The sequence below is a fragment of the Hydra vulgaris genome, chromosome 06 (assembly GCF_038396675.1).
Source record: "Hydra vulgaris chromosome 06, alternate assembly HydraT2T_AEP".
NCBI lineage: Eukaryota > Metazoa > Cnidaria > Hydrozoa > Anthoathecata > Hydridae > Hydra > Hydra vulgaris.
In genome coordinates, this window is record NC_088925.1 from 56,819,871 (window position 1) to 56,835,000 (window position 15,130).

At 25.0% G+C, this 15,130-nt stretch overlaps 1 protein-coding gene across 1 annotated transcript in view; it reads right to left on the reverse strand.

Annotated features, from left to right (window-relative positions):
• Positions 1–15,130, reverse strand: part of LOC101238093 (uncharacterized) — a 119,220-nt gene that overhangs the window by 101,661 nt on the left and 2,429 nt on the right. The window contains exons 2-3 of the mRNA XM_065800533.1: positions 3,566–3,718; positions 63–125 (exon numbers count right to left, since the gene is read on the reverse strand). Of these exons, the coding sequence (XP_065656605.1) occupies positions 63–125; positions 3,566–3,718 (216 nt within the window). The remainder of the gene's footprint in view (positions 1–62; positions 126–3,565; positions 3,719–15,130) is intronic.

Genomic DNA, 15,130 nt, shown 5'->3' on the forward strand with positions numbered 1-15,130 from the left:
CTCTGATTCTTTTTAAAAAATCTATTATTATTAGTAACAAATACTTAAATGTAATAACAAACCTCTCGTCTCATTTTCGCCATAGGAACCATTTTAATAACTGAACTATCCAAAATTTTGTAATCCTTAAAAAATATAAAATAAAATTTAAACACACATACACAATTTTTATTTAGAAAACAATGAAATCAAAACATTCAAAAATTTTATGATAAAAAGAAACATTTACACAATAAAGTTAAATAAATGTTTTTTATTGAAAAGATCATAATGTAGTAAAAACTCGTAAAAATGTCGTTATTTTTAATTAATCTCGTCAAAAAATCAATTATATAGCTCTGATATCATTTATCGAGCACTCAATACTATATATATATATATATATATATATATATATATATATATATATATATATATATATATATATATATATATATATATATATATATATATATATATATATATATATATTAATATATTATTAAATACACTGCAATATTATTCAAAGAACTAAAACTTTGAAAAAGTTTGAGCCATATGGCTGCTGCAGTTGTTCTTGACAAAGTCTATTCTAGATGTCTAAGTTTGAATACTATTATTAAGGTATTTTGTATGTCAAGAGTAGGAAAAAAATGTCAATTTTTAAAGGTATTGATTCTTGCTAGTTTATTAGCATATTTGACTTCATGTAGACAAAAATGAAATAATCCAGGTCTTATATAACCAAATAACAAGGTCAATTTCATGAAATCAACATAATGTGTTGTTTTTAGTAAGTTAGTAATTGCAGTCACTATAGCACACGTTATTTCTGAATTGATTTCCTCCATTTTTTAATGAAAAGCAAATGACACAATCCAGTAACAATACTCGCCAATCGTAATGAGTTCTGACCTATAATTAGCACAAAACAGTTGATGTTTTGGGTTGTTATCTTTACTATAACTGCTTTACAATAGTTTTGCACAAGTATTTTAAATTTTATTAGCAACAAAACTTAGTTGCTAACTGCTAATAATTATCAAAATATTGTTAATATTCCATTATTTATGGCAGCAGTTTTTTATTTTTAAAATCAAATTTACCTACTAATTAGGGTAATAGGGTAAAAGGAGGATTGTTATGCCTCAGATTTTCTTTAAATTTCAAATGGTTCGCAATTGGCCAAGTCCGTCATAATGGTTTTTGTAGTTGCGCTTTTTAATAAATAATTTAAATTCTAGTGAGAGAATATGGCTAAAAATCGATACCATTTGATTTGGTCTTATGAAGCCACTATAAAAATATGCCACGAATGAATAGTGATTGCAATTATCAGTTTTTTTGTACTAACTCCATTTCTTCAGCAGTGAAATACACAAACATAATCTCTCTGATTAACTTTTGGCAAATTTTAAATATTGCTTGAGCAAGCAGTATTTCCCCTATAGTTGGAATTCAAGTTAGCAGTGACAAAATATATTTTACAGTGCCACCAATTCCATCGCATGGAGATTTACCATGGCTTGTTGCAAAGAAATTCCAAATGCAACTAACAAAAAAATCTTTATTATGGTGCACATATACTGCTCTACACAGCCATCAGAAAAATAATTAATTTTTATAATTGTCGGACAAAGATTAGCTTTTATATGATTAATGGTTTTATGCACAACTTAATTGCTAAATCCATTATCATGATTCAAATCATCTCGCAAAAATTGCGCAAAAAGATATTTCCAATTTTGTTTTCTGATTTATGATAACAAAACAAAATACTTGACTTTTAAAATTTAAAAACAATTTTCAAATATTTTTTATTGGTTTTTTTTATTTTTTTTCTTGCATTCTTGGATTCAGCATCTTCAAAAATGATCAGATACCAATTTTTGATCATAATCCTCCACTACAACTTTAATTATTCTCACAAAAAGTATCGCTAAAAAATCTATAATAGAGAATGTGAGCCCAAATAAGAAAATTTGCATCTAAACTTCAAAATGACATATTATTATTATGCTTAAAGTGACTAAAACAATAATTTTAAATGTAATATGATCTCCTTTTTCATTTGAAAAAATTTGAATCAATTAGACTTAAACAACTTTTAGAGTTGGTGAAAGCCCAAACAACGGTGATGAAACCAAAAATTCGACAAAAACTAAAAAATAACAATTAAAAACTAAAAAATAGGGTAATTTCAGTAAATTTTTGCATTCAGCACCTTCAAAAATAGTCAGGTACCAACTTTTAGCCATATTCTTCCACTACAACATAAATTATTTATTAAAAAGTGCAACAACTAAGTCCATAATAACAGGTAAATAAAAAAAATTTTAGGCAGAACTTTAAACCTTATAACTTTTGAATCATTTGGATTGAAAAGCACCAACTTTATGTTTTTTCATATTTTATTGATTTTCAATTACCCTTCAGATATCTTTTAAATTCAACATTTTACTAGTTGAAATTTGAAAGATATCTGAAGGGGTGATTAAAAAATTGAAATTATACCACTTTTTACATGGAATGACTCTATAATGATAGTATTTGTAGAAACCAATCAACTGAAACAAGCTATTATGTTTACTCTGCAAAAAACCAATCTCGATTCAATAAAAATTAATAAACTTAAAATTTTTGCCAATTTTAACAAAACATAGATTTTTAACATCTTCTCAAGTGAACTAACTAATATTAATGTAGACTAAAAAAGATTACCATTTTTGAAAAATTGACTAATAAATATATTTACTACAAAAGAACAATATTTTTTTACTACAAAAGAACAATATTTGAAGTGATTTTCCAAGATACCTAAAAGTAATAAGCAAGTCTTATTTTAGAGTTCGCATGTTACTATATTCTAAAATATATGATGGATATGCTGTTAATGTAGACCATTAAATGCTTTTGCCTGATAAAATTTGTAAGATAATTATGCATTTTACGAAAAAACCCTTATAATTTCACTTTTTAAATTATTTTTGATAGTATAAAATTCATATTAACAAATTTCAGAATCATTTCTTTTGGCATACTTTTGATTCAGATGAGCTACGGCACATTTTTTGTTAAAAACAAACTGATATAATAACAAAATATAATAAACTAAAAAAAAGTAAGACTAAAAATGTTTCAAAGTCCTGAATAAAAGTGTGAATAAAAGTGTGTATATACATAACCTGTAAAGATATAATTTAAACAAATTTTTTCAGAATATTATACTAGTTTTTTTTTTTTTTTTTTTTTTTTTTACATTTTATTTACAAATTAATGAAACAAAATTGTATTGAACTCAACTAATTAGTTTTTTTAACTTTATTAACATAAAGAGGAATATAAAAAACTAAAAAAAATATATTAAATTATTCTAGTTATCAAAAAGCTAATGCAATTTTAAACATTTAACACCTACAAGAACCTAAAGAATTTATTTAAAAAATTCTGGAATATTTTTAAAATAATAATATGCTTCTTTTTAACTAATATATTTCAAAAATAAGTGCTTCAAGGGAATTTATTTTATTACAATTTTTTTTGTAACTGCTCCACTCAAATATATAAACATATTTTAAACACTTACTTCAAATGTGTAAGCATCGCGTAAGTATACTTTATTGAAACGAAATCGAAATTGATGATTTGACTTTCCTAACTCGTACAAAATATGGAGCATTTGAGCACGAGCTCGAGCTATTGTATCAAATTGATTTAACAGCAACACAAATGTTTTATTCTAAAAAAAGTAAACTATATATATATATATATATATATATATATATATATATATATATATATATATATATATATATATATATACATATATATATATATATATATGCGTATATATATACATATATATATATATATATATATATATATATATATATATATATATATATATATATATATATATATATATATATTAGGGTGGTCCTTATTTTATTTATATATATACATATATATATATAATATATATATACATATATATACAATATATATATATATATATATATAATAGGGTGGTCCTTATTTTATTTATATATATACATATATATATATAATATATATGTACATATATTTATATAATATATATATATATATATATTAGGGTGGTCCTTATTTTATTTATATATATACATATATATATATATAATATATATGTACATATATTTATATAATATATATATTATATATATATATATATATATATACATATATATATATATATATATATATATATATATATATATATATATATATATATATATATATATATATTAGGGTGGTCCTTATTTTTGAAGTGTAAAAATTTCCTTGTCTGAACCCCTAGTTATGTTCAAATATATATAAAAATAATTTAGGGCAAATATGAGCAGGATTAATCAATATTTAGAGGTGGCTCAACCAAGTTTTAGTTTTGTGAGAATATTGACATACAAGAATTTCGCGAATAAACCCAGTGACAAAATGTTCAATATTTTTGTAAAATGAAGCCATTTAGAACAAACTATAAATAAAATTAATATATGTAAATAAACAGATTTCAACCAATAAGTAAGGAAAAATATTTTGTGTCAGTAAGTATTATACATAGTTGAGTATAATATAATAATAATAATACTAATAGTGAATATAAATACATTTTTTTAATAAATGTTCAAATAAACTAATTGTTGAAATATTTTGTTGCAAACTGTATAATTGATTGTAAGCACATCTTGGGCACCTAACAAAAATATTTTAAAATCTTCTACAAGTTCTTTACAGCCATCTTGCATCTTCTGCTAGTGTTTTGATCAACTTTTAGCAATAACAATTTTTTTATATTTTAAAACTACTAAAGAATTCACATTTGTGAGAACATCATTAAAAGGTGAATATGTAAAATGCATTTTATAGAATAGGAATTTGTAATTTTGTATGTTGTGTAAACTATAAAAAAAATTTTAATGCATTTTGTGCACTGTTGTAATAAAGTATAAAAACTAAAAAAGAGACTAAAAAAAACTAAAATATACTATAATGTAATTATAGATTATTTTATATTTTATCCTTTATTTTGTTTTATAAACTACTACTACAACTACTACTTAATCTTATGGCATGTTTTCCAAATACAATTGTGTTAGCCAGGTTTTCTCCTTTAAAGAGAAAAAATTAAAAAAATATTTGACCCGGATACCCTGCCTGTAAACCTCATTTTTAAGGAAACTGTTACCCTATTTAATCTCAAGTACATGGGATTAGCTCTGTTGGGCAGGAGCAGGGTTGCAAAAAAACCTTTTTTTTTTTTGAAAAACCATTGGTTTAAACTCCTTTTTTTTTTAATTAGCTGTGTTTAATCAACTTTTTCAATTAACAAAAAAGCATAACAGGCCTTGTTAAACAGTGTTACGCAGCTCACATTTTGTCTGCGAAAAGGCAATTTGCCTACCCGTTCAGCAGTTTTGCGTTACGCAAAAACTTTTATCTTCAAAAGAATTTAAATTATCTTTTGATATCGTTTACGTGACGTTTATTCAGAAGAAATAAAGTAAGTAAAAGCATTTAACCGCAATTGTAAACTAATAGATTTTTTGTTAAAGAAACAGTTTGTTTAATAATTTTTTTGTTGTTGCTAAAAATTAGTTAAAAAAATAAAGTGTTTCAAGTTTTATCTTAAGGGAATTAAATATATAAATTCCTTTTAAATATAAAAATTATTTTTTGTCATAATAGTTTAAAAAATGCACGATTTATTTTGATGTAAATATTTTATTAATAAGACATTTTGTTTATTGTCAATTCAATAATGTAAAGTTTTAATGACGTTCGTTTAATTTATGCAAATAAATTAGGATCACGAATATGTTTTTGGTAACTAATAAATAATTAGAAAAAAACTCTTTATTGTTTAAAAACTTTATTAAAAAGAGTTCACAAAATAAATGAGAAAAAATTTATTAACAGCTAATAAAATAACCAAAAACCAACTGTAAAATTATAAGAAAATAAACAAATATTATGTTACGTTTTATGAAAAAAATATTTTTTACAAAATAAAATTTAGTTCATATTTGAAAAAAATAATAATAATGATTATTCAAATAGGAACATAGATTTTATTTGTAACTTTTGTTATAATGAGAAAAAAAAACTGTTTGTATGATTTTTAACGTGTTAATAAAATAATTTTAATTACAATGCGGTACTTGAAAAGACGCTAGTGACGCAATATAACTTCTAACGATGCAAAATATATTTGCTGAGTTGAGTTACTTAAAAATGCGTTACGCGTTTTCGCTACGCAGCGAAATCTTGTAACAAGGCCTGATATATATATATTTATATATATATATATATATATATATATATATACATATATATATATATATATATATATATATATATATTTAGATTAAATATTTTTATTTATTTTAATACTATGTTTTGATGCATATAAATATTGGTAAATTTATCAATATATATAAAAGAATTATATACATTTTATATACGTATAAGTATATATATATATATATATATATATATATATATATATATATATATATATATGATGATATATATATATATATATATATATATATATATATATATATATATATATATATATATATATATATATATATATATGTGACGCAATATAACTTCTACAATACAAAATATATTTGCTGAGTTGAGTTACTTTGAAATGCATTTTCGTTACGCAGCGAAATCTAGTAACAAGGCCTGCATTAGTAATTTTACTTGAGTATACTATATTTTCTATTAATATTACTGCAGTAATTCATCAACCAATACATCATTATTGAATAAACCGACCTAAACGTTTAAAAAGAATTCTTTCAATTCCAGCACTTGAAGCTAATGCATTTAAAAAAACCTTCAATATCCATTATATTGTTGCAGTCTAAAGATTTTAGAGATCTCAACCATTCTATTGGCTAATTTTTTACACTTTTAAAATAGATTCACTATACAAATAGCTTCTATCACTTGAAGCAGATTTGACTTTCAGCTTTAATATTATTGGTAACAAGTTCTTAATTTCTTTATCTGTTAATGTGATTGCAGTTTTATTTTCATTTTTAGAAAGATTAGATCCAAAATATTTAAGATCTAGTGTGTTTGCAAGGAAATGAGCATCATTGAAAGTCTGAAGATATCTTATTTTCAATATATACTTTTTTTTAGTTGATAAAAATTATATCAGCTCTTTAAAAATTTCAACATATTGTCATAGTGTCACATATTTTTTGTTTGATCTCTTTGCAACTTATTCAATTGGTTTAAATATTTTCAAAAAATATTCTGCATTTCGCTTTATCTGTATTTGACTTACTTTTCTATCGATCGTAAGATTTTTCTCTATTTTTTTCAAACATTCTAAAAATGATGCTCCAGTTATTGATATAATTTTCAATTGAATCACACACAGAATTCCAATTTGTTTTGACATATTCAGCGTAGTTAAGGAGAGATCCGATTAATTTGCAGTTCTTAAAAACAAAAACAAATAGGCATCGCCAAACAAATAACACACTGTAAATTTAATATATATTATAAATTAATTTTCAGAAGCATCTTTATGATAAGTAATTTAAATAAGTGCGTTCACATTAAGTATTTACATGAGAGATATAATTCTATTTGTAAACATAACCCTGGTTTACTTTCCTGCTGAAAATTTAAAGTTATTTAAAAACTATTCATTTGGATTTGAAGATCAGGTTCTATTACCAGCTACAAGAAGTACAGTTACTTCACCACCAAAGAAACAAGGACACCAAATTGTACTATCACCACAACTGGCAGCAATGCTCGATCAAAATAGACTGAGCAACCAAGCTGCCGTATTCGAGACATTGAGGGCTCTAGGACATGACGCTTAATCACTTGCTCTGAATAGATCAACCATCTGTTGCAATTGTCAAAAATGCAGACAGGAAGCCACCTCCAGAATAACTAAAGATTTCAAGCCCAACACGGCTCTTACAGTGCACTGGGATGACAAACTGATGATTGATCTGACTGGAACGGAGAAGGTACGAAGCTTTTGGATATTTCAAAAACTCCTGCAGGTACTATCAAATAAACATGTCTTTATATTTAATATAATATATAATTTGCTAGGGATCTTTGCTTAGGAGATACTGGTCAACCAGAGGCACAAGCAGTATATGATGCCTTATGAAATAGGGAGCTGGAAGAATTAGTCTGTGGTACGTGTTTCGATAAAACCAGCTCCAACACTGGTTGATTGTCTGGTGCTTGCAACCTTCTTAAACAGCTACTGGGGCAGCCTCTACTCCAACTTGGTTGTCGCCATCAGATCCTGGAATTTGTATTGGCTGCTGCTTTTGGTGTATATAAAGGACCAAGTAAAGCTCTACAAATTCTCATCTTCAAACGATTTAGAGCACAGTGGCCATCCATTGATCAAGACAGTTATAAAGATGCCTTTTCAGATGATGTCTCAGCTGAACTCTCTGATGTCAAAGATAAAAATATACTTTTCTGTGAACAGCAGCTGCAAGATCATCAGCCACAAGATGACTATCATAAAATGCTCAATCTGATGCTGATTTCCAAGTACCTGGTACCAATGCATCAAGCTTGCTGAATGGCAAAAGCCATCGACAGCATTAAAGTTTGGCTTTTTTAAAGTCAATTCAAGTTAATGTTGCAAAAGTATCTGGGTGTCTAACACATGAATATATTCCTGGCTAAAGTTAATATAAAGTTTTGGTTTTTGGAACCTCTGGCTTCCAAAGCAGCCAGGAACAATTTGAAATTACTTCATGACTACCCCGATCAGGAAATCAGAGCAGTGACATCACAAAAGCTTGCAGGACACCTTTGGTATCTATTGGAGGATTCGATTTCTTTTGCCTCTTCGATCCTGAGATGGATTTCAACACAAAGCACCAACTTTTTAAAGGATCCTCAGAAAAAGGAGAAACCCAGAGTTGCATATTTGCACATCTGAGCATGGCAAATTCCTAGCTAAAGATCTGGAAACATGGAAAAGCCAAGATGACTTTAAGGCTGTAGAGACAATTGTGAAATCCCAAGCAGTAACCAATGACCATGCAAAAAGAGGGATTGCCCTGATCCGGGATGCAGCAAAGTTTGATTGATTCAAAAGCAAAGAGCTACTTTCTTAATGCAAAGAAATCCACTTTACTTCAAAATTAATTTATTCTAACAATGTCAACTATTCTAGACTTTTTTAATGGTTTCTATTATTAAAAAGTCTTTTAGTTTTGATTGATTTTTTGATCATTTGCTTTTTAAAGCTAACAAATGTGCTGTTTTTGATTATAAATGCATTAAGTTTGTATAAGTAAAAGTTTCAAGTTGCTTGAGCTACCCCTAAATATTTTTCAATTGAGCTTATTTTGTTACTGCATTTTTTTTTCATATATATTGGAACCAAATGAGGGGGTTAGACAACAACTTTTTACAACTTGAAATTTTAAGGCCCTTAAAGAACACCCTAATATATATATATATATATATATATATATATATATATATATATATATATATATATATATATATATATATATATATATATATATATATATATATATATATATATATATATATATATATATATATATACATATATATATATATATATATATATATATATATATATATATATATATATATATATATATATATATATATATATATAAAGCTTGAATAAGGCATACAGTGATCCAGCAATGGTGAAGCTTCAAGTTGAAGAAAAAAGTTAGATAAGTGTTTTTTACTAATTTTATATATATATATATATATATATATATATATATATATATATATATATATATATATATATATATATATATATATATATATAAATTAGAAAAAACACTTATCTAATTTTTAGTTTTCTTCGACAGCTTGTTTCTCCATCAGTAGGTTCATCAGGAAGAATGTCTAAACATCAAAAAGTTCAAATTATAGAAAAATTATTGCACAGGAAGTTTGGAATTGTTATAATTATGTAATAACTGTAGTATTTTGCAACCAGGAAGTTGCATCAACTACATTAGATAATAAAAAAATCATGAAAAGAATTCTTTAGAATTAGGATAACTTTAGATTGGTCATTTGTTTTTATAATTTTTTAAAAGAAACTTATTTTCATGTCTCTATTTGGAAATTAATTCAGATTTTTTATTCAGTAAATTTTCTCGATCTAAAATGAATAATAATTTCACATTTTTTTAGTAAACATAGTATATATTTTTTGGAAATGTTATTATAGGCAGGTGCAGTTTTTAGAATAGACCAGTTTAATTTAAAATTAATATTTTTTTCTTTCAGTAGCCAAATTATTTTGATAGCATAGTCTCTTTTGAGTATTTTCTATGTTTAAAAGATTGTTTGTGGTTGGCATAACATTTTTTCCATTTGCCCTTGGTTAAGCCAATATATTGTTTATCAGGGTTGTTTTGCGAGGAAACAATGCATTTGTAAATAATATTTTTTGATAAGCATTTGCCATTCATAGGGCAGTCAATTTTTTGCTTGCAGTTACGATTTTCAGTATTTTTTTCTTTGAGAAATTCATTTTTATTAATCAATGCATAATTATGGTCTTTTATAATTCTTTCAATACTTTTTGTACAGCTATAGCTTACCTTAATAGTGTTTCTGATAAAAATATTGTGCAATTTATTAGAGGGAGGGAAATGTATGTTAACTAATCTTAAAAAAGCTTTTCCAATATTTGTTGAAACAATAGAATTTGGAAAAATCCACACTGAAATTACAGACGACAATATTCATCTAATTAAACATTGCAGAAAAACCTTACTCTATTTTTATAATGAAACGTGGAAGAAAAAACCCACGCATGAGTGCTTTGATGTAACAATGGGATGTTACAACGGAGCAGAAATTTGTTAATTTGTAGGCATATATGTGTTTTAAATTCTCTAGCTAAAATAGTTTATTTTAATCAATTAGGCTTGTGTTGCGATGATGGTTTAATTATAATGCAAAAAAAATCAGGGCCTCAACTTGACAAAATCAGAAAACATAAACAAACTTTTAAAAAAATTGGCTTCCAAATTGAAATTAACATTAATTTAAAAATTGTGAATTTTTTTGATGTCACATTTAACCTCTCGGAAAATTCTTATAGGCCTTATAAAAAACCTAATGATGAATTATCATATATTAATATAAATTCAAATCATACCACTCAAATCTTAAAACAAATTTCTATTTCAATTAACAATAGACTAAATCAAAACTCTTCTAATGAAAATATTTTTAACTCTTCTAAACGCGTATATGAACATGCTCTTAAAAAAAGCGGATTTAAAAATTTCAAGCTAAAATTTCAAACAAAAATTGCAAAACAGCGAAATAGAAATATAATTTGGTTCAACCCTTCGTACAGCAAAAATGTTTCAACAAATATTGGAAAAGTGTTTTTAAGATTTATTGACATACATTTCCCTCCCTCTAATAAATTGCACAAAATTTTCAACAGAAACATTATTAAGGTAAGCTATAGCTGTACAAAAAATATTGAAAGAATTATAAAAGGCCATAATTATGCATTAATTAATAAAAATGAATTTCTCAAAGAAAAAATACTGAAAATTTACTGAATAAAAAATCTGAATTAATTTCCAAATGCAGACATGAAAATAAGTTTCTTTTAAAAAATTATAAAAACAAATGACCAATCTAAAGTTATCCTAATTCTAAAGAATTCTTTTCATGATTTTTTTATTATCTAATGTAGTTGATGCAACTTCCTGGTTGCAAAATACTACAGTTATTACATAATTATAACAATTCCAAACTTCCTGTGCAATAATTTTTCTATAATTTGAACTTTTTGATGTTTAGACATTCTTTTTGATAAACCTACTGATGGAGAAACAAGCTGTCGAAGAAAACTAAAGCCTTAAGCCTTAAGCTGTTACTGAAGAAAAAATTGGCTGCTTGTTCCAAGCAATCAAAAAGTGAAGACTTTTTGTCAAGAAAAGAATAAAAAGTTAAGTTGTCAACAAATAGAACATTTAGATATAAAATTTTCATGGAGATCAATATTGTAGAGAAGAAACCATACAGTAGCAAAAGATAGAACCTTGTGGTACCCTTTAAATTACTCAAAATAAAGAATATTGTAGGCCTTCAAGAAAAACTTTTATACTACATTTAGAAAGAAATGATTTAATAATCTTAAATTAACTTTATACAGCACTTTTTGATGGAAATCTTGTCTAAACACAAACTGTAGAAGTGTTTAATTGAGAACTAATTTTAGCATTGGAAGCCAAAGTGATTTGGATGTTTAACAATGGGTTAATCTGTTTAACTAGTATGACAGGGAGAATATGGCCATTAGATTCAAGAGTCAAGTTAGAAGAAAAGTTCTTTCCAAGTAACTCTGCCCTATTCAAGGGAGAAGAGAAAAAGATCAGACCCATTAATTAGAGATTAAATGTTAGACTTACTTTAGTTAATGACAGTGTTGAAGACTTTCCAAAAGTCTCAAGAACCTAACATCTGAAATAAAATAAAAGGTTTAGTAAACTGAGAATAACAGAGCTTAACATCAGACAGGACCTTTTTACATTGGTTTCATCCAGTAATAAAAGGACATTTGTTCTTAAGAGACATGTTCTTTTAAAAGAGATGAAAAAAAAGATTACGGTTTAATAAAGCAACTGCCCAAGGTGGTGAAAAATATGGAGTAGAATGAGGCCTAAAAATAAAGAGAAGAAATAAAAAAGTAGTAGAAGTAAAAAAACTTGAAAAGAGTGCCTAACATTTTGTATGAATGAGCTTTAGTTAAGGAAAAATAATATTCTAGATTGTTTATATAAAAGAAACAACATAAAAGAGAAAGGCTAAAGCATTGTTTTAAATTTGCTGCATTTTAGATTATCTATTTTACTATAGGTCACCAACTTCTCTTCTCACCATTTACAGTAGAAAATTCATTCATTTACAGTAGATCTTCTCAATCTTCTCATTCATTTACAGTAGAAAATTCATTCATTTACAATCAATCTTCTCAATCTTCTCATCCATTTACAGTACACATCCATTTACATCCATACCAACTTCTCATTTATTTACAGTAGATCACCCATCCATTTACAGTAGAAAATTTTATTGCTATTTGAAATGATCTTTGTTTGAACTACTGTGTTTATGGTTTCTTGAATACAATTAATGAATTGTTAAACCATTTCATCAATATTTAGTTTCCTGAACTTATCATTTAAAAGACCCTTTTAATAATCAAGCTCCTCGGTTGTCCCATTTGTACTTATACCAACTTATAAAGGAAAAAAAAATGGAGCCAGCATTTCCAAATACTGAGATCATTCTTAGAAATTTCATATGTTTACCGATATTCATCTGCTCTGAAGAGAGGTCATTTTTAAAATTTCAAAAAAAAAAAAAAAAAAGGTTTGAGACTGAATATATCACAAAAAATATTATATAATTTTGCATTATTATGAAGTAAGGCTGACACAATGAAGTCAATTGATTTTTTTTTCACCATTTACAAATTACAATTTAAAGTAACAAATAAAAAAATCAATTAATTTACTTACTTTATTTATTAAGATCTTATTATTATATTAGGAGTTTCATTGTGAAAGCAAAGATTACTTTTCCACACACTATTTATTAAAATTATATTGCTGTATATATCATTTGTTAAAAAAATAATTGCTGTGCTTTAACTCGCGTTTTAAAAAAAAGTTACGTTTTGTGCCAACTTTTGATGCAGCCTCAGAACACATTTATTTAAAATTTAAGTTTGAGTATAAAAAAATGTTTAGAAAAGAAAACTGAAAAAATAAATGCAATAAAAATGAGCTAATTTTTTTTAAGAATAAATATTTGTTAAAAATTAATTTAAACATTGATTAATATTTAGTAATATTTTTAAATAAACTTGACAGTTAAGTTAAACCCAAGCATTACCATTAAATTTTAAGAATTATATATTTTTTAAATCAAAATTAAATTTTTTTTTTTTTTTTATCAGAATAAAATCATATATTTTTCATTAAATTACTTTTAAATTAAATCATTCATTTTTTATCAGAACTAGATTGTTATTATGATCTTTGCTTTAAGCTATATAGAGTATATTACTATTTGTTATATATACTACTATTATATATATTACTATTAAGAGTATTCCCAGCTGACACAAACATGCTAACAAGGCGCTAACAATTTAGATTTTAAAAGGAAGTGTTTGCATTTTTCAAAGCGTTTTTAAAACAAAAAAATCTATCATTACAATTGAAATAAACAAAATAAAAATAAAAAATCGTAATATAAAATTAAGATAAAATAAAAGTTAACTTTTCTTTTATTATTAATTTATTTATTATTTTCAATAGAAACTTAAGCAAATTTTTTTTTCATTGAAATCAAGAGCTGTATGAATATTCTTGTGCTCGCAAGATGATAAATAAAAGTTTTTATTATATATTTCTTTTATGGTTTTTTTTTTTTTTTAGATTTTAATAACTAGTTTGGTTTAATAACTTCGTAAACAAGACAAAAAAATTGTTGTTAATTATAAACAATTTTGTTTTCTGTTACTAAATTTTTCAATAAAATAAATAGCTTAATAGAGATTAGGTTTTTGCAGTTTTTAATTTTATTTGAGTTTTTTTCATTAGTGAATAGCGCTTATTTCTAATATAATTTCCATACAAATTTTCTAACAAACAGTTTTACATAATCGTCATTCAAAAGTTAATGTGGAAAGTAAAGTATGAGGAGAGAGAGTCGTGGGAAAAAAAAACGATGGATCTATAATTAGGATTTATGTAGTTGGTTAAACTACCAATTTTTATTTGAAAATGCAAATTTAGTTCAAAAATTTTTATAAACATACACTTTTCTTTATATATTTTGTTTTGTTATTATGTATAAATAAATTGATTTCCAGTTAATACATGTGGTGTATTTTTTCCTTTTTTTAATTCAATTACTTATTTTAGAATAATCAGATAATGTGTTTGTTTAATATAGGCCTACAGTTTAAAACTATTGAAAATTGTTATGCTTTGTTAATTTGTTAATAAATGTGTACATGAAAAATAACTTTAATTTTTCAAAGCTATAAGACATT